The sequence below is a fragment of the Dendropsophus ebraccatus genome, chromosome 12 (assembly GCF_027789765.1).
Source record: "Dendropsophus ebraccatus isolate aDenEbr1 chromosome 12, aDenEbr1.pat, whole genome shotgun sequence".
Classification (NCBI taxonomy): domain Eukaryota; kingdom Metazoa; phylum Chordata; class Amphibia; order Anura; family Hylidae; genus Dendropsophus; species Dendropsophus ebraccatus.
The window spans coordinates 91,916,782-91,943,592 of NC_091465.1; the positions used below are offsets into that span (position 1 = coordinate 91,916,782).

Sequence of the window (26,811 nt, forward strand, 5' to 3'; positions counted from 1 at the left end):
TTTTTTAGCAATAACTATGGTGGTGGGTAAGAGGCCCTAGGAGCACAGCGTCTACAGTCATTGGCTGGCTCACTCATGTGACCTCCAGAGTATAAGAACTCAGGACTTCCTACTCATCGTCAGATGCCATCTTGAAGCTAGGCAGGGAGAACTTCATTTCTTTTGATTTGGAATGTGGGCGCGTTCGGGTGTGTCCGCATTCCAAATCACTATAGCTGACAATGTAAAGTGTGTCCGGAGCCGCACTTTACATTGTCTGCTCCGTCAGTCTTGTGCGGCTGCTATTCAATGAATAGTGGCCGCACAAAACTGACATGTCGTTTTTTTGTGCGACCACAAGGAATTCCAGCCGGAGTGTATACAGAGTGTAATCAATGTAAAATCAATGTAATCGTCGATCAATAACTGCTGTGGTTGCAAAACTGCAGCCATGGTTGTTGTTTAATGAAATTATATGTAGTGTGAACTTATCTTGTCTTATCGTGTCTTATAGTATATCCGGAGTTATTTTGGAGGTTTAGTTAATTTTCAGGTCATTCGTGCTGGCTCTCCCCTTACAATAGCGTCATCGCAGCTCCCCCTCTGTGCTGACTCCTTAAAGAGTCACCTCACATATGTCAGCCATCCACGGCCACTCATGGGTAGCAAACTGCGGAAGCTGAGCGGGAGGCCCACAGGGGTTTTGTAGCGGATACTCCATTACCACTCTCTAGTGCTCGCAAACCCTGTCCCATATAGTATCCAAAGTATCTTGAGTTTCAGCACATACTGACGTCGCACAAGAGCCGGCAAATGTAAGCGCTGCTGCAGTTTCTTCAGGCTAACAGCGGCTACAGTTGTCTTACGAAAGCGGGCACACAAGCGCCACATTTTCACTCTGGCAGATTTTGGTACGTTTTAAAAAAAAAAACGTTTTACCACCAAGGTAAAAACGTGGCCCAGGAATGGTACGTGTGGGAGTTTGCCAAGCTCCAGAGCCGCTAGTTATGACCAGTATTGGCCATGCCTGGTCCTAGGTGCAGTGGCGTATATTAGTATATACATGAACTCTGATCTATGGCAGCAGGCTATACGTGAGAGGATTTTTTATACCTTCAACCTGGCGCAGAGCGCTATAAATGACTGCGACAGTTTTATATAACAACGGAACTATTCCAAGCCAGGTGTATCTGCTGTGGCAGATTTGTGTAAGTTTAGTAAAAAACTGTTTAAGGGGGCCGTCACACGCTCCGGATCCGCAGCGGATTTCACGCTGTGAATTCAAAGCGAAATCTGCTGCGGATCCAGTGCCCATTCATCCCTATGAGAATACATATTCGCAGCGGGATTGACATCCTACTGCATGTATGTAAGTTAACCCCCCGGCAGCCGGAGCAGACATTACCTCTGCTTCGGCTTGCTTCAGGGGGTTCTCGGCTGGACGTCCCGCTCAGCCAATCCCGCTGAGAGTATGTATTCTCATAGGGATGAACGGGCACTTGATCTGCAACAGATTTAGCAGCGTGAAATTCGCTGTGGATTCGATGTGTGTGAAGGCACCCTAACAACAAGTTAAAAACATGGCCCAGGTATTGTACAAGTTCTACAAGCACCAAAGCCGCTACCAGGTTATGGACATTATCACACACGACCATGCCTGGTCCTAGCTGCAGCGGAGAGAGCCACAGTTCTGTCTGCTGCATAATGGCTGCAACTCTGAGGCACCGTGCTTCTTCTCGCTTAAGCTGATGAGATTCAGCACGGCCTGTTGACACCTCCACACGCCAGTGCTGCAGCTCTTCCAGCTAGCAGCTGAGGGCTATGTTACAGCACATGAGGAAGAGGAGGGGTTCTCCGAGCTGTGAAAAGGGTCGCACAAACTCTGACTGAACCAGGGCCCGCAATCTTGGGCGGGGGTAGCAGGTAGGTCCTCCAGGGGTGCAACCTAGTCCCCACCTCCACAAGGTTCACCCAGTGTGCAGTCAGGGAAATGTAGGGTTCCTTGGACACAAGTGCTTGTCCACATGTTGGTGGTCAATTGGACCTTTGCGTTAACCATGTTACTCAGGGCCGCCCAATGTTACAGGACACTTGCTGGTGCAAGGCGAGGGTGGCACAATGGGAAAAGTGATGGCTAGAGACAGAATGGCGAGAAAAGTTAGCTGCCATCAAGTAGCAGAAGGCTTCAGTTTCAACAAGGCTAAACGGCAACATGTCAAGGGCCAGCAGTTTGGAAATGTGGCCTTTTAATGCTTGCGCATGTGGTTGAGTGGATTTGTAGTCTAGCGCTTGGCTTCCAAGTGGCACCACATGCCGATGGTGGTCAGGTTACTAGTTCCAGAGCCCCTACTTGGAATGCCAAGGTGCTCAAACAGGGAAGAGCTGCGGCCCTGCTGGCTCTGGCCTGCCTTCTTCGTATGGACTGTCCTCTGCCTCCGGCCACCCCACTGCCTCTTCCTGCCCTTTCCCTATGAACTGTCCTCTTCCTCCGGCCACCCCACTGCCTCGTCCTGCCCTTTCCATATGGACTGTCCTATGCCTCAGGCCACCCCACTGCCTCTTCCTGCCCTTTCCGTATGGACTGTCCTCTGCCTCAGGCCATCCCACTGCCTCTTCCTGCCCATTCCCTATGGACTGTCCTATGCCTCCAACCACCCCACTGCCTCTTCCTGCCCTTTCCCTATGGACTGTCCTATGCCTCCAGCCACCCCACTGCCTCTTCCTGCCCTTTCCCTATGGACTGTCCTCTGCCTCCGGCCACCCCACTGCCTCTTCCTGCCCTTTCCGTATGGACTGTCCTCTGCCTCTCGCCACCCCACTGCCTCTTCCTGCCCTTTCCATATGGACTGTCCTCTGCCTCTCGCCACCCCACTGCCTCTTCCTGCCCTTTCCCTATGGACTGCCCTCTGCCTCCGGCCACCCCACTGCCTCTTCCTGCCCTTTCTCTATGGACTGTCCTCTGCCTCCAGCCACCCCACTGCCTCTTCCTGCCCTTTCCCAATGGACTGTCCTCTGCCTCTGGCCACCCCACTGCCTCTTCCTGCCCTTTCCCTATGGACTGTCCTCTGCCTCTGGCCACCCCACTGCCTCTTCCTGCCCATTCCCTATGGACTGTCCTCTGCCTTTGGCCACCCCACTGCCTCTTCCTGCCCATTCCCTAAGGACTGTCCTCTGCCTTTGGCCACCCCACTGCCTGTTCCTGCCCATTCCCTATAGACTGTCCTCTGCCTCCGGCCACCCCACTGCCTCTTCCTGCCCTTTCCCTATGGACTGTCCTCTGCCTCAGGCCACCCCACTGTCTCTTCCTGCCCTTTCCCTATGGACTGTCCTCTGCCTCCGGCCACCCCACTGCCTCTTCCTGCTCATTCCCTATGGACTGTCTTCTGCCTCTGGCCACCCCACTGCCTCTTCCTGACCTTTCCCTATGGACTGTCCTCTGCCTCCTCCTGCCATTTCCCTATGGACTGTCCTCTGCCCCCGGCCACCCCGCTGCCTCTTCCTGCCTTCTCCCTACGGACTGTCCTCTGCCTCCGGCCCCCCCACTGCCTCTTCTTGTCTTTTGCGGTGCTACACAAGCCTCTACATCGCCACTGCTTTACCCGCTAGACATGACACTGGGCCAGGTAGGGTCACTCGTTGTCCACCACCTCCTCTTACACTTTGTCACTCTGCTCCTCCTCCCGCCCACTAGACATACCAACAGCCTTCCTTGCTGGCAACTGTGTCTCATCGTCATCGCTCATCATTTTACACACAAATTTCTGTTCCACACCACCATCAGCCGGAGAAGGAGGATGCTTCAGTGTTTGGACATCAGTACATACAAAATCCTTAGGTAGCATGGGACACGTGCTGGTGCAAGGCGGGTACGGAACGGCAGGAAAAATAGTGACGGCTAGGGAACAAATACCGAGAGACGGCGCCCGCTATCAGGTTGCGAAAAGCTTGTGTTTCCACAAGTCTAAATGGCTCATAATCGTCCCGTGGAATAGAAGGCAACGATCAGCCGACATCGTTCATGTCGGCTGATCGTTGCAGTCGTTTGTTTTTCAACATGTTGAAAAACAAGCGACTGATATAGCAGCGATCTGCAGCCGTTACTCTGTGGAATAGGAGCGGTGGCAGCAGACCGCCACTATCCTCTATGGGCTGTCCAGAAGATCTAGCAATCACCCGGGCAGCCCCCCCACAGGTCCCCGTGGCCCCTCCCGCACTCACCCGCTGGTTGCTGCCGCGTGGAATAGTTGTGGCAGCGAGCGGGGAACGAGGAGCAAACGAGCGCCAATAGCACCTGTTTGCTCCTCATAGTCGCCCCGTGGAATAGGGGCTTTACTTTAGCTGAGTGACCTTTAGAGTGGTTGGTTGACCTAAGGAAGACCTGACAAACCTCATCTCAGGCAGGTGGCAAAGACATCAGTTACATAGGCACTTAACCCTTACATACTTTATCTTGTGCTTACTAGAACAGAATAGTCATACAGTGACATCTAATGAGCAAAATGTAGTATTACATCCGTCATCCACAGAACCTGCTAAGACTTGAAATAAAGACTAAACTGGTGTCACACTCCATACAGTATGTCAGCATTCAGTAACAAGCAGGAGCACTGCCCGCCCCCATAGTGCCCAACCACCCCGGATGGACCGCCTCTTTCTAATGAATTGGGGACAGGCAGTGCTCCTAAGGGTCTCACCAGAGCAAAAAACAGAAGGTAGGAGACGCACCATAAGGGACGCACCATAAGGGACGCACCATAAGGGACGTACTATAAGGGACGCACCATAAGGGACGTACTATAAGGGACGCACCATAAGGGACGCACCATAAGGGACGCACCATAAGGGACGCACCATAAGGGACACACCATAAGGGACGCACCATAAGGGACACACCATAAGGGACACACCATAAGGGACGCACCATAAGGGACACACCATAAGGGACGCACCATAAGGGACGCACCATAAGGGACACACCATAAGGGACACACCATATGGGACGCACCATAAGGGACACACCATAAGGGACACACCATATGGGACGCACCATAAGGGACACACTATAAGGGACGCACCATAAGGGATGTACTATAAGAGACATACTATAAGGGACGTACCATAGGAGACACACTAAAAGAGACACACTATAAGAGACACACTATAAGGGACATACTATAAGAGACATACTATAAGAGACACACTATAAGGGACATGCTATAAGAGACATACTATAAGAGACACCCTATAAGAGACATACTATAAGAGACACACTATAAGAGACACACTATAAGAGACATACTATAAGAGACACACTATAAGAGACACACTATAAGAGACACACTATAAGAGACACACTATAAGAGACACACTATAAGAGACACACTATAAGGGACATACTATAAGGGACATGCTATAAGAGACATACTATAAGAGACACATACTATAAGAGACACACTATAAGAGACGTACTATAAGAGACGTACTATAAGAGACGTACTATAAGAGACGTACTATAAGAGACACACTATAAGAGACGTACTATAAGAGACGTACTATAAGAGACACACTATAAGAGACATACTATAAGAGACACACTATAAGAGATACTATAAGAGACATACTATAAGGGACGTACCATAAGGGATACACTAAAAGGGACGTACTATAAGAGACATACTATAAGGGACGCACCATAAGGGACGTACTATAAGGGACACACTAAAAGGGACGTACTATAAGAGACACACTATAAGGGACATACCATAAGGGACACACTATAAGAGACATACTATAAGGGACGTACTATAAGAGACATACTATAAGGGACACACTAAAAGGGACGTACTATAAGAGACACACTATAAGGGACGTACTATAAGAGACACACTATAAGAGACACACTATAAGAGACATACTATAAGGGACATGCTATAAGAGACATACTATAAGAGACACACTATAAGAGACATACTATAAGAGACATACTATAAGAGACACACTATAAGAGACATACTATAAGAGACATATACTATAAGAGACACCCTATAAGAGACATACTATAAGAGACATACTATAAGAGACACCCTATAAGAGACATCCCTTCCTCCTCAGCATCTTCTGTGCAATAGGGACATATCAGCAGGGGAGATTGTCTAATCTAAAGGAGTGATCTGGACACGGAGTCTATAGTTATTTGCCCAGGGAGGGGGGAATTACAAACATAAGTGCAGATTCGTTTTGTTAGACACCCCCCTCCTCGGACATATAACTAAAGACTCTCCCTGTCTGGACTACCCCTTTATTAATGAAAACACCTATATTCCTAGAAGAATGTCGCAAAATATCCTAAGAAAAAATGAAGCAATTGGTACTCAGCACCCACCTAAACAAGAAACAGCTATATTGTACTGTGTATCCCGCATAATAGTCATAACGGACTGCAAATTTATTTCAAATTAACAAAACTTTATTTATGCCATCACAAAGAAAAAACACAAAACAATAAAATCAAGACCTAGGAGGTGGGAGACCTCACTACTGGGACAAGTGCATGAAAGTAATCCTTGTATACAACTCATTCAGCATCAATGCATACACCACATATATAAAGGGTCAGTGCTGTATAGCTGTAGTACTGTAGCGGTCACATAGGATATGGTAATACACATGGCAGTTACCAAGGGTGTATGTGGTCCCAGTCCGCTGGCCTCCCACCTCACTACCCCTTTATTAAACCCGTGTTTCCTCCAACGTGTAAGATAAATAAGCGACCATGGAATGAGAAGGGGCGTCCTGACTTCTGGCTGATCCTGGATCCTGTCACTTGTAGAGGAAAGTGGTGGATTCCTCTTGGTTCCAAACCCTCATTTGAAAACCGTCCAGGCGTCACCAACGTACAAGAGAGACGGCTCAGGGCTTCTGGAGTCAAATCACACTTTATTGATATGCTACGCGTTTCGAGGGCCAGAATCCCCTCTTCATCAGGAATCCACCACTTTTTCCGTCACTTACTGAAGTTCTCCCAGGTGGGGATTGTAAGGCGGCCGGCAGCAACCCTGCTGTATATTCCTACATGTGCACATGAGAGTGGCGTCTGACTGTGTACGACCCCTCCAGGGGAGCGTGCAGGAGCAGTTCTCATCTATATGTTCTTTTATTCACCTGTTCTGTCCTTCTTCTCTAATCATTTGTAAGAGCATCAAATAGATTGTGAATGAGGCAAAGCAGCAAACCAGAGCCAGCCGCTAAGAGGAGGGTCACAGGACGATTAGATAGATTTTATACCGCAAGATGTTTAGATCATTCCGCATTTCTTCTACACATAAGGGGGGGGGGGGATCCGGGATTATAATAAAAGGCCTATGTTTTCATAGACACAGCGCCACCCTTGTCCATGGCCTATGCCTGGTATTGCAGCTGAACCTTCTTTGTATCAGATTCCTGGGTATTGTCCTACTAAACGTTATTAGGGGTAGATGGGAAGGGGCAGCAAAGGAGACATGTGATTGGCTGAGAGAAGAAACACAATATTAGGTAACAAGTTTGCCGTCCTCTCCGCCCCAGCTTGAGGTTAAATGTCTGTTTTATGGCTCTATATAACATACTGTACATGCGTTATAATGGTATCCATATGTATCCACAGGCTCCAGACCAGTAACGGCCACAGGAAGAGAGTTCCTCACAACATTTTTACAGAACGCCATCACTGATGTTCTCCCTGACAGACAAATCTTACTGACCGCACCCTTAGGCCCCGCCAGGGTTTCAGTTCGTCTAAATGATCACGACTTTAAGAAGGAGGTGACAGTCAATAAAGGAAAAACTGTGGTAGTTCCCATTACCATAAAGACAGAGCTGAGAGGGACAGCAAATTACACACATCCCGTAAGGATCGAGTCTGATGCCGATATCACCGTCATGTCCAGAAATTACAAGGACGACAGTGGGGACGTGGCCTTAATCTACCCTGTATCTCAGCTGGGACAAGAGTATTATATCATCACCCCTCCAAATGGACCCACGGATCAATTCAAAGAGTTTTCTGTCACATCACATGATGCACCAACATCTGTTGACATCTACCTGAAGGGATCTGTCACCTTCAATGGGAAAAAATATTCAAAAGGAGACAAACTCACCCTGAACATGAAGCCATTTGAGACCAATCAGATTCAGAGTAAGGATGACCTCTCAGGTTCAAAGGTGGTGGCCAACAAGAAGGTGGCCGTCATGGCCGGACACACGTGTGCTGAGAATAACATTGGTTGTAGCCATGTCTATGAACAACTCATGCCCACTGAGATGTGGGGAACCTCATTCCTTATCCCAGGCATGTCCTTCCAATCGAAATATGACACGGCCTTCATCATGGCTTCTCAGAAAACATCCATTACATACCAGTCCGGGACAGTCAGTAACACCAAAAAGGTGGCCGCCGGAGATCCCACTCTGGTTAACCTAACTCTATCGTCCCCTCTCTCCATCCAGAGTCCCCATGGCCTCCAAGTCATGCTTCATGGTCGTGGTGGGACATATGACGGCAAATCGTTCGGCTCATTCCTTACCAGCATTCCGGACACTGATTTATTTGGCACTAGCTATAGTCTCATCGATGAAGAGCAGTTTGACACAAACCTGGGGGTCATCATAGCCAAGACCTCAAGTGTCCCGGGAGTTCAGCTCGACAGCAAAAAGTCTCTTAACAAACTTGTGTGGAAGAAATTTCCAGGGTCTGAATTTTCCTGGGCGGAATATAGCGCCGGTCCTGGCTCTAGCACTCATACCATTCAGCATCCCACAGAACCCTTCGGACTCCTCACTATCGGCTACACCATGAAGAAGGCCTATGGATCGCCGGCTCCCTGCTTTAAAGGTAACCTCCATAATAATCTGTCCTCTCCTCTCGTGAAGGTCTTGTTGGCTGGATCCAAGGGGATGGAGTATGACCCACTCATAAGATAGAACATCCTTGTGTCGTGTTCCAGCCCTCATGTCCTATGACAAACATAACACAATGTACCGTATGAGTTTTGTTCTTTAAAGTAAAGATAATTAATACATTCTCTAGGTAAGAAGATATTCCCGTACTATTGCAACTAATCATCCGATACACAACATTCCTATGAACTAACTGATGTTCCTTCCATGTTCCATTTAGGTCCATGGTCTATTCCATTCAGTACGAGCCCCATGAACTTTAAGTGGAGTGAGTATGCCATTTCTAGTCACTCTACCATGGTGCATGTATGTTTGTGACATTTCCTCTATGGTGGTCCTCTCTCATGATTACGATGATGAATTCAGCTTCATTCCGGGATTCATGTGATGTGGTTACCATAGAGGACACACCATAGCGGTGGGGCAGGGTCAGTGGATCTCTAAAACAGTAAATCCATAAGTTTATCCCAATGTTGCCGCACTATAGGGGTCTCCATATGGCCTGAGGCCCCTCTAGGACTTTTCATTGGCGAATAGTCAATGTTTTACGTGTTTGACCTCTAGGACCCCTGGTGATCAGAGTAATGGAGGGGCTGAGGGTCTCCTGGCCTCTTTATTGGGCCGGATTGGAGGGTTGTGTCCCAGAGATTATCACCCCAGATCAGACAACTAACAGATGCCACCATGTAACTCGCCTCTCTTTCCTCTTGTTCTAGATGTCAATGTTGGACCTTCAGGTAATTTACAGGATTGATGCCTTTTATACCATCACAGGGAGACAAGGTTTTATTTTTAGGGGGGAAAAGTCTTTGATTTTTATCTAATTTCAATGTTTAAAAAACAAATTGAGGAAAGATTATATTATTATTTCCTCTTCATGTGGGGGAAACAAGGTCACCTGATACCAATTCTATATAAAAGGTTTTTCGAGTTCCAGACGATCTCATAAGAAGGAGCAATGTCTGTATATAATGTGCTGCTAGAGCCAAGATAAGCAGCACTGACGCCCCCCAACCCTTTCAGGCTGAATCTTGTTGTTAGTGACAATGCAGAAACATTTCAGCACATAGTTGTTTTTTCTTGGAGAAGGTGAATTGCCATCAGGAGTATTAAATAATGAGGGACCCTGCAGGCCTTATTAAGTGAGTGCCCCACAGTAATAGCAGTTTATAGTGATGCATTGTCATATAAGTCAGCTTTGGTGTATCTACAAACTGAGCACTGATCAGCGAGAGGTGTCTGCAGTGCTTTTACATGGCATAATTAACTGCGCTGCCGATAACGATGATGTACGGCAGATAGCGATGATGTACGGCAGATAGCCATGATGTACGGCAGATAGCGATGATGTACAGCAGATAGCCATGATGTACGGCAGATAGCCATGATGTACGGCAGATAGCCATGATGTACGGCAGATACTGATAATGTATGGCAGATAGCCATGATGTACAGCAGATAGCCATGATGTACAGCAGATACTGATGATGTATGGCAGATAGCGATGATGTACGGCAGATAGCGATGATGTACAGCAGATACTGATGATGTATGGCAGATAGCGATGATGTACGGCAGATACTGATGATGTACGGCAGATAACGATGATGTACGGCAGATAACGATGATGTTCAGCAGATAACGATGATGTACGGCAGATAACGATGATGTACGGCAGATAGCCATGATGTACGGCAGATACTGATCATGTATGGCAGATAACGATGATGTACGTCAGATAGCCATGATGTACGGCAGATACTGATGATGTACGGCAGATAGCCATGATGTACGGCAGATAGCCATGATGTACGGCAGATAGCGATGATGTACGGCAGATAGCGATGATGTACGGCAGATAGCCATGATGTACGGCAGATAGCCATGATGTACGGCAGATAGCCATGATGTACGGCAGATACTGATCATGTACGGCAGATAACGATGATGTACGGCAGATAACAATGATGTACGGCAGATACTGATGATGTACGGCAGATACTGATGATGTACGGCAGATAGCAATGATGTACAGCAGATAGCCATGTTGTACGGCAGATAACGATGATGTACGGCAGATAATGATGATGTTCAGCAGATAACGATGATGTACGGCAGATAGCAATGATGTACAGCAGATACTGATGATGTACGGCAGATACTGATGATGTACGGCAGATAATGATGATGTTCAGCAGATAACGATGATGTACGGCAGATAGCAATGATGTACAGCAGATAGCCATGTTGTACGGCAGATACTGATGATGTATGGCAGATACTGATGATGTACGGCAGATACTGATCATGTACGGCAGATACTGATCATGAACGGCAGATAAGAATGATATTTTGTGCCTCAAAAAAGATACAATCAGCTGACTAGGACAAATCAATGAACGGGTTTTAGAAAACGTCCACTTGCAGCGTTAGTGATGAGTAGAAGACCTGAGGCTCACCATGGTCCTATCCATACATACCGTATCTCCTGAGGAAATACAGACAATTTTCTCTGCAGATTTTACTCACTGGATAAAAAGTTACATGTATCTCTAAATCCGAACCAAAAGCTGCAATGAAAAATGTCTGTAACACAAAGAGGATTCAGTGTGAATTCTGGAGCGTTGTGTGTGATCCCGACATCAGACTGGTGAGAGAGATAGAGATGTTGTGACTGCTGGTGAGCAGGGCCGGCCGGCCAGTCACGGGTTAGCTGGCACAACGTTACTCCACAGATGTAGTGGTAGGCCAAGGTATAGCCCTGCCAGGTGGTAATCTGTCGTGACGCCAGTCCCGGTTGGGCACACAGGTATGGTGGCACACCTGATTTTATTTTTAGTGAGGCCGGCTATACCTTGTTCCCCTGTGAGTAGTGACCTGCTGGGCTGTTGCGGGGTCCCTTGGACAATTATCATGGTGGTCTGGAGTGGAGTAATGACCCACGCGGACTATTGGCACTGCCACCCACAGAAAGCAGAGATGACCTAAGGAAGTGATTGCTGTGTCGGTGCTTAGTGAAGAAACACAGAGTCCCATTACAATAAATATAATCTTGTTTACTGTGAAGATACTTGATACAGGAGAACACAGTGTACTTTCGTCTTGTTAAGGTACTTAATACTTTACAGTCCAGATCTGTACTGAGAGTAGAGAGAGTGACACAGCCATGCTGACTGTGTTTTGTCAAAGGTAGAAGAGGATAAGAAGAGTAGACAGGAGGATGTCGAGAGAGTCCCAACCTAAGTAGTACTGTGCTCTGCTGGAACTTCAGAGGTAGAAGTAGAATACTCGAGAAGAGAGAGAATACTTGTGCCTGTGTTTTGACTCTTTGGTCTTTGCACCACCTATTGCCCAGCAGTGTCGAGTGACCCGTCCTAGAGGGTGATACAAGCCCCAGACCTTGTTACCTGGGATGAGCGGAATGCTGAGGGTTCCCTGCTTACACCCACGCTGCGAGACAGAGTTCATAGGCTTCTAGCAACTTTGCTCTATCCGGATCAGTTCCCTTTACTTTGTGTGGATACTATAATGCACTGTGTTCCTCTTGTCCACAGCGTGGGTTAGGATGATCCCTGACTTGTCCTCTCTTGTAGTGACTTAACACTGTATAGTGTGGAGTGAGGTTGCTTGAAGAGAAACTGTGTCTAGGTGCATGTAGATACAAAAAGAAAAAGACCAGACACAAATGGATAGTGCACTCCACAAACTGTAATTGTATCACAAAAGGATAATTTTATTGTAATTAAAAAAAAAAGGAAAAACAAACAGGAAAACATGATTAAAAACACTTAAAAATTCCCATAAGGGACAACAAATCTAAGGTTAACCCAAAAAATATTCAACGGGTATAAAGCATCAGGGGGCTTCTAACAAATAATGTTGCTATCATAATCGGAGAAATAATCAATAATCAGACTTATAAGTACAAAATTGTAAATAAACTGCAGGTATTGGACATTAGAACAATGCAAAAATATATATGAATAAATATAAATAAATATACACCAGTCTACAAGAATATGGTACCAGACAAAAAGATACATAGGAAACTGGACCCATTCGTAATCAAAGTCTGCACCGAAATAAGGTGCCGTAAGATAAAGTGCCAAATAGTGACACAAGTCCCGAGCGGGAACATCAACTGGCTCAACACCCGCCAGCGTACAATACAGAATACACTATAGAACCATGTGAGAAGAAAAGTAATAATATCCCCCTACACAGCACAGTATATATGAGCCAATACACTGCCAATAACCAATCAAGCTGGGACAATCATGGAGCAGCCCCCAGCACAGAGCCCATACATTGCTGATCTTATGTCTGGGCCCAGTCTGACAGAACCAGCACAGAGCCCATACATTGCTGATCTTATGTCTGGGCCCAGTCTGACGGAACCAGCACAGAGCCCATACATTGCTGATCTTATGTCTGGGCCCAGTCTGACGGAACCAGCACAGAGCCCATACATTGCTGATCTTATGTCTGGGCCCAGTCTGACGGAACCAGCACAGAGCCCATACATTGCTGATCTTATGTCTGGGCCCAGTCTGACGGAACCAGCACAGAGCCCAAACATTGCTGATCTTATGTCTGGGCCCAGTCTGACGGAACCAGCACAGAGCCCATACATTGCTGATCTTATGTCTGGGCCCAGTCTGACAGAACCAGCACAGAGCCCATACATTGCTGATCTTATGTCTGGGCCCAGTCTGACAGAACCAGCACAGAGCCCATACATTGCTGATCTTATGTCTGGGCCCAGTCTGACGGAACCAGCACAGAGCCCATACATTGCTGATCTTATGTCTGGGCCCAGTCTGACAGAACCAGCACAGAGCCCATACATTGCTGATCTTATGTCTGGGCCCAGTCTGACAGAACCAGCACAGAGCCCATACATTGCTGATCTTATGTCTGGGCCCAGTCTGACAGAACCAGCACAGAGCCCATACATTGCTGATCTTATGTCTGGGCCCAGTCTGACAGAACCAGCACAGAGCCCATACATTGCTGATCTTATGTCTGGGCCCAGTCTGACGGAACCAGCACAGAGCCCATACATTGCTGATCTTATGTCTGGGCCCAGTCTGACAGAACCAGCACAGAGCCCAAACATTGCTGATCTTATGTCTGGGCCCAGTGTCTGTACATTGGATTTCCCATACTCACACCTCACACCGCACTATACATCTTAGGCTTAGCTTACTATATTCCTATTGAATTGTTATGATGGAATATGGTTTAGTTTGTTTCTCATCATTTAATTATTAATTCCTTTCAGTTTATTTTAGTTATAATGTATTTTATACGGTTTATGAATATTTACCATCCAATTATTACTTCATGTGCGGAGTCAGAATCCCCATTACCATAACCTAGTTAGTCTGTTACTGTGATAACAATAGAGAGAGTAAACAATCAGCGGCCGCAGTAATAGGGGTAGTATGGCAGTATATTACAGTAGTAGCAGTAATAGTGGTACTATGGCAGTATATTACAGTACTAGCTGTAGTAATAGTGGTACTATAACAGTATATTACAGTACTAGCAGTAATAGTGGTACTATGACAGTATATTACAGTACGAGCAGTAATAGTGGTACTATGACAGTATATTACAGTACTAGCAGTAATAGTGGTACTATGACAGTATATTACAGTACTAGCAGTAATAGTGGTAGTATGGCAGTATATTACAGTACTAGCAGTAATAGTGGTACTATGGCAGTATATTACAGTACTAGTGGTACTATGACAGTATATTACAGTACTAGTGGTACTATGACAGTATATTACAGTACTAGCAGTAATAGTGGTACTATGACAGTATATTACAGTACTAGCAGTAATAGTGGTACTATGGCAGTATATTACAGTACTAGCAGTAGTAATAGTGGTACTATGGCAGTATATTACAGTACTAGCAGTAATAGTGGTACTATGGCAGTATATTACAGTACGAGCAGTAATAGTGGTACTATGACAGTATATTACAGTACTAGCAGTAATAGTGGTACTATGACAGTATATTACAGTACTAGCAGTAGTAATAGTGGTACTATGACAGTATATTACAGTAGTAGCAGTAATAGTGGTACTATGACAGTATATTACAGTACTAGCAGTAATAGTGGTAGTATGGCAGTATATTACAGTACTAGCAGTAATAGTGGTACTATGGCAGTATATTACAGTACTAGTGGTACTATGACAGTATATTACAGTACTAGTGGTACTATGACAGTATATTACAGTACTAGCAGTAATAGTGGTACTATGACAGTATATTACAGTACTAGCAGTAATAGTGGTACTATGGCAGTATATTACAGTACTAGCAGTAGTAATAGTGGTACTATGGCAGTATATTACAGTACTAGCAGTAATAGTGGTACTATGGCAGTATATTACAGTACGAGCAGTAATAGTGGTACTATGACAGTATATTACAGTACTAGCAGTAATAGTGGTACTATGACAGTATATTACAGTACTAGCAGTAGTAATAGTGGTACTATGACAGTATATTACAGTAGTAGCAGTAATAGTGGTACTATGACAGTATATTACAGTACGAGCAGTAATAGTGGTACTATGACAGTATATTACAGTACTAGCAGTAATAGTGGTACTATGGCAGTATATTACAGTACTAGCTGTAGTAATAGTGGTACTATGACAGTATATTACAGTACTAGTAGTAATAGTGGTACTATGACAGTATATTACAGTAGTAGCAGTAATAGTGGTACTATGGCAGTATATTACAGTACTAGCAGTAATAGTGGTACTATGACAGTATATTACAGTACTAGTAGTAATAGTGGTACTATGACAGTATATTACAGTACTAGCAGTAGTAATAGTGGTACTATGACAGTATATTACAGTAGCAGTAGTAATAGTGGTACTATGACAGTATATTACAGTAGCAGTAGTAATAGTGGTACTATAACAGTATATTACAATACTAGCAGTAATAGTGGTAATATGACAGTATATTACAGTACTAGCAGTAATAGTGGTACTATGACAGTATATTACAGTACTAGCAGCAGTAATAGTGGTACTATGACAGTATATTACAGTAGCAGTAGTAATAGTGGTACTATAACAGTATATTACAATACTAGCAGTAATAGTGGTAATATGACAGTATATTACAGTACTAGCAGTAATAGTGGTACTATGACAGTATATTACAGTACTAGCAGCAGTAATAGTGGTACTATGACAGTATATTACAGTACTAGCAGTAATAGTGGTACTATGACCGTATATTACAGTACTAGCAGTAATAGTGGTACTATGACAGTATATTACAGTACTAGCAGTAATAGTGGTACTATGGCAGTATATTACAGTACTAGCTGTAGTAATAGTGGTACTATGACAGTATATTACAGTAGCAGTAATAGTGGTACTATGACAGTATATTACAGTATTAGCAGTAATAGTGGTACTATGACAGTATATTACAGTACTAGCTGTAGTAATAGTGGTACTATGACAGTATATTACAGTAGCAGCAGTAATAGTGGTACTATGACAGTATATTACAGTAGCAGTAATAGTGGTACTATGACAGTATATTACAGTACTAGCAGTAATAGTGGTACTATGGCAGTATATTACAGTAGCAGTAATAGTGGTACTATGACAGTATATTACAGTATTAGCAGTAATAGTGGTACTATGACAGTATATTACAGTAGTAGCAGTAATAGTGGTACTATGACAGTATATTACAGTACTAGCAGTAATAGTGGTACTATGACAGTATATTACAGTACTAGCAGTAATAGTGGTACTATGACAGTATATTACAGTACTAGCTGTAGTAATAGTGGTAGTATGGCAGTATATTACAGTAGTAGCAGTAATAGTGGTACTATGACAGTATATTACAGTAGTAGCAGTAATAGTGGTAGTATGGCAGTATATTACAGTACTAGCAGTAATAGTGGTACTATGACAGTATATTACAGTACTAGCAGTAATAGTGGTACTATGACAGTATATTACAGTACTAGTGGTACTATGGCAGTATATTACAGTACTAGTGGTACTATGGCAGTATATTACAGTACTAGTGGTACTATGACAGTATATTACAGTACTAGCAGTAATAGTGGTACTATGACAGTATAATACAGTAGTAGCAGTAATAGTGGTACTATGACAGTATATTACAGTACTAGTGGTACTATGGCAGTATATTACAGTACTAGTGGTACTATGACAGTATATTACAATACTAGCAGTAATAGTGGTACTATGACAGTATAATACAGTAGTAGCAGCAGTAATAGTGGTACTATGGCAGTATATTACAGTACTAGCTGTAATAGTGGTAATATGACAGTATATTACAGTACTAGTAGTAATAGTGGTACTATGACAGTATAATACAGTAGTAGCAGTAATAGTGGTACTATGACAGTATATTACAGTACTAGTGGTACTATGGCAGTATATTACAGTACTAGCAGTAATAGTGGTACTATGGCAGTATATTACAGTACTAGCAGTAGTAATAGTGGTACTATGGCAGTATATTACAGTACGAGCAGTAATAGTGGTAGTATGGCAGTATATTACAGTAGTAGCAGTAATAGTGGTACTATGACAGTATATTACAGTACTAGCAGTAATAGTGGTACTATGGCAGTATATTACAGTAGTAGCAGTAATAGTGGTACTATGGCAGTATATTACAGTACTAACAGTAATAGTGGTACTATGACAGTATATTACAGTACTAGCTGTAGTAATAGTGGTACTATGACCGTATATTACAGTACTAGCTGTAGTAATAGTGGTACTATGACAGTATATTACAGTAGTAGCAGTAATAGTGGTACTATGACAGTATATTACAGTACTAGTAGTAATAGTGGTACTATGACAGTATAATACAGTAGTAGCAGTAATAGTGGTACTATGACAGTATATTACAGTACTAGTGGTACTATGGCAGTATATTACAGTACTAGCAGTAATAGTGGTACTATGGCAGTATATTACAGTACTAGCAGTAGTAATAGTGGTACTATGGCAGTATATTACAGTACGAGCAGTAATAGTGGTAGTATGGCAGTATATTACAGTAGTAGCAGTAATAGTGGTACTATGACAGTATATTACAGTACTAGCAGTAATAGTGGTACTATGGCAGTATATTACAGTAGTAGCAGTAATAGTGGTACTATGGCAGTATATTACAGTACTAACAGTAATAGTGGTACTATGACAGTATATTACAGTACTAGCTGTAGTAATAGTGGTACTATGACAGTATATTACAGTACTAGCTGTAGTAATAGTGGTACTATGACAGTATATTACAGTAGTAGCAGTAATAGTGGTACTATGACAGTATATTACAGTATTAGCAGTAATAGTGGTACTATGACAGTATATTACAGTAGCAGTAGTAATAGTGGTACTATGACAGTATATTACAGTAGTAGCAGTAATAGTGGTACTATGACAGTATATTACAATACTAGCAGTAATACTGGTACTATGACAGTATATTACAGTACTAGCAGTAATAGTGGTACTATGACAGTATATTACAGTAGTAGCAGTAATAGTGGTACTATGGCAGTATATTACAGTACTAGCAGTAATAGTGGTACTATGACAGTATATTACAGTACTAGCTGTAGTAATAGTGGTACTATGACAGTATATTACAGTACTAGCTGTAGTAATAGTGGTACTATGACAGTATATTACAGTAGTAGCAGTAATAGTGGTACTATGACAGTATATTACAGTACTAGCAGTAATAGTGGTACTATGACAGTATATTGCAGTACTAGTGGTACTATGGCAGTATATTACAGTACTAGTGGTACTATGACAGTATATTACAGTACTAGCAGTAATAGTGGTACTATGACAGTATATTACAGCAGTAGCAGTAATAGTGGTACTATGACAGTATAATACAGTAGTAGCAGTAATAGTGGTACTATGACAGTATAATACAGTAGTAGCAGTAATAGTGGTACTATGACAGTATATTACAGTACTGGCAGCAGTAATAGTGGTACTATGACAGTATATTACAGTACTAGCAGCAGTAATAGTGGTACTATGACAGTATATTACAGTACTAGCAGTAATAGTGGTACTATGACAGTATAATACAGTAGTAGCAGTAATAGTGGTACTATGACAGTATATTACAGTACTAGTGGTACTATGGCAGTATATTACAGTACTAGTGGTACTATGGCAGTATATTACAGTACTAGTGTTACTATGACAGTATATTACAGTACTAGCAGTAATAGTGGTACTATGACAGTATATTACAGCAGTAGCAGTAATAGTGGTACTATGACAGTATAATACAGTAGTAGCAGTAATAGTGGTACTATGACAGTATATTACAGTACTAGTGGTACTATGGCAGTATATTACAGTACTAGTGGTACTATGGCAGTATATTACAGTACTAGCAGTAATAGTGGTACTATGGCAGTATATTACAGTACTAGCAGTAGTAATAGTGGTACTATGACAGTATATTACAGTACTAGCAGTAATAGTGGTACTATGGCAGTATATTACAGTAGCAGCAGTAATAGTGGTACTATGACAGTATATTACAGTAGTAGCAGTAATAGTGGTACTATGACAGTATATTACAGTACTAGCAGTAATAGTGGTACTATGACAGTATATTACAGTACTAGCTGTAGTAATAGTGGTACTATGACAGTATATTACAGTACTAGCAGCAGTAATAGTGGTACTATGACAGTATATTACAGTAGTAGCAGTAATAGTGGTACTATGACAGTATATTACAGTACTAGCAGTAGTAATAGTGGTACTATCACAGTATATTACAGTACTAGCAGTAATAGTGGTACTATCACAGTATATTACAGTACTAGCAGTAGTAATAGTGGTACTATGGCAGTATATTACAGTACGAGCAGTAATAGTGGTAGTATGGCAGTATATTACAGTAGTAGCAGTAATAGTGGTACTATGACAGTATATTACAGTAGTAGCAGTAATAGTGGTACTATGGCAGTATATTACAGTAGTAGCAGTAATAGTGGTACTATGACAGTATATTACAGTAGCAGTAGTAATAGTGGTACTATGACAGTATATTACAGTAGTAGCAGTAATAGTGGTACTATGGCAGTATATTACAGTAGTAGCAGTAATAGTGGTACTATGACAGTATATTACAGTACTAGCAGTAATAGTGGTACTATGACAGTATATTACAGTACTAGCAGTAATAGTGGTACTATGACAGTATATTACAGTACTAGCAGTAGTAATAGTGGTACTATGACAGTATATTACAGTACTAGCAGTAATAGTGGTACTATGGCAGTATATTACAGTACTAGCAGTAATAGTGGTACTATGACAGTATATTACAGTACTAGAAGTAGTAATAGTAGTACTATGACAGTATATTACAGTACTAGCAGTAATAGTGGTACTATGACAGTATATTACAGTACTAGCAGTAATAGTGGTACTATGACAGTATACTACAGTAGCAGTAATAGTGGTACTATGACAGTATATTACAGTAGCAGTAATAGTGGTACTATGACAGTATATTACAGTACTAGCAGTAGTAATAGTGGTACTATGGCAGTATATTACAGTAGTAGCAGTAATAGTGGTACTATGACAGTATATTACAGTACTAGCAGTAATAGTGGTACTATGACAGTATATTACAGTACTAGCAGTAATAGTGGTACTATGACAGTATATTACAGTACTAGCAGTAATAGTGGTACTATGACAGTATATTACAGTAGCAGTAATAGTGGTACTATGACAGTATATTACAGTAGCAGTAATAGTGGTACTATGACAGTATATTACAGTACTAGCAGTAGTAATAGTGGTACTATGGCAGTATATTACAGTAGTAGCAGTAATAGTGGTACTATGACAGTATATTACAGTACTAGCAGTAGTAATAGTGGTACTATGGCAGTATATTACAGTAGTAGCAGTAATAGTGGTACTATGACAGTATATTACAGTACTAGCAGTAATAGTGGTACTATGACAGTATATTACAGTACTAGCAGTAATAGTGGTACTATGACAGTATATTACAGTACTAGCAGTAATAGTGGTACTATGACAGTATATTACAGTACTAGCAGTAGTAATAGTGGGTACTATGACAGTATATTACAGTACTAGCAGTAGTAATAGTGGTACTATGACAGTATATTACAGTACTAGCAGTAGTAATAGTGGTACTATGACAGTATATTACAGTACGTAGCATAGTAAATAGTGGTACTATGACAGTATATTACAGTACTAGCAGTAATAGTGGTACTATGACAGTATATTACAGTACTAGCAGTGTAATAGTGGTACTATGACAGTATATTACAGTACTAGCAGTAATAGTGGTACTATGACAGTATATTACAGTAGTAGCAGTAATAGTGGTACTATGACAGTATATTACAGTAGCTAGGCAGTAATAGTGGTACTATGACAGTATATTACAGTACTAGCAGTAATAGTGGTACTATGACAGTATATTACATTACTAGCAGAGTAATAGTGGTTACTATGACAGTATATTTTACAGTACTAGAAGCAGTAATAGTGTACTATGACAGTATATACAGTACTAGCAGTAATAGTGGTACTATGACAGTATATTACGTCTAGCAGTAATAGTGGTACTATGACAGATACTACGTAGCAGTAATAGTGGTACTATGGCAGTATATTACAGTAGCAGTAATAGTGTTACTATGACAGTATATTACAGTACTAGCAGTAGTAATAGTGGTACTATGACAGTATATTACAGTCTAGTAGCAGTAATAGTGGTACTATGACAGTATATTACAGTACTAGCAGTAATAGTGGTACTATGACAGTATATTACAGTACTAGCTAGTGGTAACTATGGCAGTATATTACAGTACTAGTGGTACTATGGCAGTATATTACAGTACTAGCAGTAATAGTGGTACTATGGCAGTATATTACAGTACTAGCAGTAGTAATAGTGGTACTATGGCAGTATATTACAGTAGTAGCAGTAATAGTGGTACTATGACAGTATATTACAGTACTAGCAGTAATAGTGGTACTATGGCAGTATATTACAGTAGCAGCAGTAATAGTGGTACTATGACAGTATATTACAGTAGTAGCAGTAATAGTGGTACTATGACAGTATATTACAGTACTAGCAGTAATAGTGGTACTAATGACAGTATATTACAGTACTAGCTAGTCAGTAATAGTGGGTACTATGACAGTATATACAGTACTAGCAGTATAATAGTGGTACTATGGCAGTATATTACAGTACGAGCATTAATAGTGGTAGTATGGCAGTATATTACAGTTAGTAGCAGTAATAGTGGTACTATGACAGTATATTACAGTAGTAAGCAGTAATAGTGGTACTATGGCAGTATATTACAGTAGTAGCAGTATAGTGGGTACTAATGACAGTATATTTACAGTAGCAGTAGTAATAGTGGTACTATGACAGTATATTACAGTAGTAGCAGTAATAGTGGTACTATGGCAGTATATTACAGTAGTAGCAGTAATAGTGGTACTATGACAGTATATTACAGTACTAGCAGTAATAGTGGTACTATGACAGTATATTACAGTACTAGCAGTAATAGTGGTACTATGACAGTATATTACAGTACTAGCAGTAGTAATAGTGGTACTATGACAGTATATTACAGTACTAGCAGTAATAGTGGTACTATGGCAGTATATTACAGTACTAGCAGTAATAGTGGGTACTATGACAGTATTATACAGTACTAGAAGTAGTAATAGTAGTACTATGACAGTATATTACAGTACTAGCAGTAATAGTGGTACTATGACAGTATATTACAGTACTAGCAGTAATAGTGGTACTATGACAGTTATACTACAGTAGCAGTAATAGTGGTACTATTGACAGTATATTACAGTAGCAAGTAATAGTGGTACTATGACAGTATACTTACCGTACTAGCAGTAGTAATATTGGTACTAATGGCAGTATATTACAGTAGTAGCAGTAATAGTGTACTATGACAGTATATTAACAGTACTAGCAGTAATAGTGGTACTATGACAGTATATTACAGTACTAAAGCAGTATAGTGGTACTATGACAGTATATTACAGTACTAGCAGTAATAGTGGTACTATGACAGTATATTACAGTAGCAGTAATAGTGGTACTATGACAGTATATTACAGTAGCAGTAATAGGGGGTACTATGACAGTATATTACAGTACTAGCAGTAGTAATAGTGGTACTATGGCAGTATATTACAGTAGTAGCAGTATAGTGGTACTATGACAGTATATTACAGTACTAGCCAGTATTAATAGTGGTTACTAGGCAGTATATTACAGTAGTAGCAGTAATAGTGGTACTATGACAGTATATTACAGTACTAGCAGTAATAGTGGTACTATGACAGTATATTACAGTACTAGCAGTAATAGTGGTACTATGACAGTATATTACAGTACTAGCATAATAGTGGTACTATGACAGTATATTACAGTACTAGCAGTAATAGTGGTACTATGACAGTATATTACAGTACTAGCAGTAATAGTGGTACTATGACAGTATATTACAGTACTAGCAGTAATAGTGGTACTATGACAGTATAGTTAAGTACTAGCAGTAGTAATAGTGGTACTATGGCAGTATATTACAGTAGTAGCAGTAATAGTGGTACTATGACAGTATATTACAGTAACTAGCAGTAGTAATAGTGGTACTATGGCAGTATATTACAGTATAGCAGTAATAGGTGGTACTATGACAGTATATTACAGTACTAGTAGTAATAGTGGTACTATGACAGTATATTACAGTACCTAGCAGTAATAGTGGTACTATGGCAGTATATTACAGTACTAGCAGTAATAGTGGTACTATGACAGTATATTACAGTACTAGCAGTAGTAATAGTGGTACTATGACAGTATATTACAGTAGTAGCAGTAATAGTGGTAACTATGACAGTATATTACAGTACTAGCAGTAATAGTGGTACTATGACAGTATATACAGTACTAGCAGTAATAGTGGTACTATGACAGTATATTACAGTACTAGCAGTAGTAATAGTGGTACTATGGACAGTATATTACAGTACTAGCTGTAGTAATAGTGGTACTATGACAGTATATACAGTAGTAGCAGTAATAGTGGTACTATGACAGTATATTACAGTACTAGCAGTAGTAATAGTGGTACTATGGCAGTATATTACAGTAGTAGCAGTAATAGTGGTACTATGACAGTATATTACAGTACTAGCAGTAATAGTGGTAATATGACAGTATATTACAGTACTAGCAGTAATAGTGGTACTATGGCAGTATATTACAGTACTAGCAGTAATAGTGGTACTATGACAGTATATTACAGTACTAGCAGCAGTAATAGTGGTACTATGACAATATATTACAGTACTAGCAGTAATAGTGGTACTATGGCAGTATATTACAGTAGTAGCAGTAATAGTGGTACTATGACAGTATATTACAATACTAGCAGTAATAGTGGTACTATGACAGTATATTACAGTACTAGCAGTAATAGTGGTACTATGACAGTATATTACAGTAGTAGCAGTAATAGTGGTAATATGGCAGTATATTACAGTACTAGCAGTAATAGTGGTACTATGACAGTATATTACAGTACTAGCAGTAATAGTGGTACTATGACAGTATATTACAGTACTAGCTGTAGTAATAGTGGTACTATGACAGTATATTACAGTACTAGCTGTAGTAATAGTGGTACTATGACAGTATATTACAGTAGTAGCAGTAATAGTGGTACTATGACAGTATATTACAGTACTAGCAGTAATAGTGGTACTATGACAGTATATTACAGTACTAGCAGTAATAGTGGTACTATGACAGTATATTACAGTAGTAGCAGTAATAGTGGTACTATGGCAGTATATTACAGTACTAGCAGTAATAGTGGTACTATGACAGTATAATACAGTAGTAGCAGTAATAGTGGTACTATGACAGTATATTACAGTACTGGCAGTAGTTATAGTGGTACTATGACAGTATATTACAGTTCTAGCAGCAGTAATAGTGGTACTATGACAGTATATTACAGTACGAGCAGTAATAGTGGTACTATGACAGTATATTACAGTACTAGCAGCAGTAATAGTGGTAATATGACAGTATATTACAGTACTAGCAGTAATAGTGGTACTATGACAGTATATTACAGTACTAGCAGTAATAGTGGTACTATGACAGTATATTACAGTACTAGCAGTAGTAATAGTGGTACTATGACAGTATATTACAGTACTAGCAGTAATAGTGGTACTATGACAGTATATTACAGTACTAGCAGTAGTAATAGTGGTACTATGACAGTATATTACAGTACTAGCAGTAGTAATAGTGGTACTATGACAGTATATTACAGTACTAGCAGTAGTAATAGTGGTACTATGACAGTATATTACAGTACTAGCAGCAGTAATAGTGGTACTATGACAGTATATTACAGTACTAGTAGTAATAGTGGTACTATGACAGTATATTACAGTACTAGCAGTAATAGTGGTACTATGACAGTATATTACAGTACTAGCAGTAGTAATAGTGGTACTATGACAGTATATTACAGTAGTAGCAGTAATAGTGGTACTATGACAGTATATTACAGTAGTAGCAGTAATAGTGGTACTATGACAGTATATTACAGTACTAGCAGTAATAGTGGTACTATGACAGTATATTACAGTACTAGCAGTAGTAGTAGTGGTACTATGACAGTATATTACAGTACTAGCAGTAGTAATAGTGGTACTATGACAGTATATTACAGTACTAGCAGCAGTAATAGTGGTACTATGACAGTATATTACAGTACTAGCAGTAATAGTGGTACTATGACAGTATATTACAGTACTAGCAGTAATAGTGGTACTATGACAGTATATTACAGTACTAGCAGTAATAGTGGTACTATGGCAGTATATTACAGTACTAGCAGTAATAGTGGTACTATGACAGTATATTACAGTACTAGCAGTAGTAATAGTGGTACTATGACAGTATATTACAGTACTAGCAGCAGTAATAGTGGTACTATGACAGTATATTACAGTACTAGTAGTAATAGTGGTACTATGACAGTATATTACAGTACTAGCAGTAATAGTGGTGCTATGGCAGTATATTACAGTACTAGCAGTAATAGTGGTACTATGACAGTATATTACAGTACTAGCAGTAGTAATAGTGGTATTATGACAGTATATTACAGTAGTAGCAGTAATATTGGTACTATGACAGTATATTACAGTAGCAGTAGTAATAGTGGTACTATGACAGTATATTACAGTAGTAGCAGTAATAGTGGTACTATGACAGTATATTACAGTACTAGCAGTAATAGTGGTACTATGACAGTATATTACAGTACTAGCAGTAGTAATAGTGGTACTATGACAGTATATTACAGTACTAGCAGTAGTAATAGTGGTACTATAACAGTATATTACAGTACTAGCAGTAGTAATAGTGGTACTATGACAGTATATTACAGTACTAGCAGTAGTAATAGTGGTACTATTACAGTATATTACAGTACTAGCAGCAGTAATAGTGGTACTATGACAGTATATTACAGTACTAGTAGTAATAGTGGTACTATGACAGTATATTACAGTAGTAGCAGTAATAGTGGTACTATGACAGTATATTACAGTACTAGCAGTAGTAATAGTGGTACTATGACAGTATATTACAGTAGTAGCAGTAATAGTGGTACTATGACAGTATATTACAGTACTAGCAGTAATAGTGGTACTATGGCAG

At 41.0% G+C, this 26,811-nt stretch overlaps 1 protein-coding gene across 1 annotated transcript in view; it reads left to right on the plus strand.

Annotated features, from left to right (window-relative positions):
* The window catches only part of LOC138768570 (uncharacterized), a 137,425-nt gene that overhangs the window by 89,164 nt on the left and 21,450 nt on the right, over window positions 1–26,811 (plus strand). Inside the window, exons 54-56 of the mRNA XM_069946482.1 lie at window positions 7,622–8,851; window positions 9,137–9,184; window positions 9,633–9,653. Of these exons, the coding sequence (XP_069802583.1) occupies window positions 7,622–8,851; window positions 9,137–9,184; window positions 9,633–9,653 (1,299 nt within the window). The remainder of the gene's footprint in view (window positions 1–7,621; window positions 8,852–9,136; window positions 9,185–9,632; window positions 9,654–26,811) is intronic.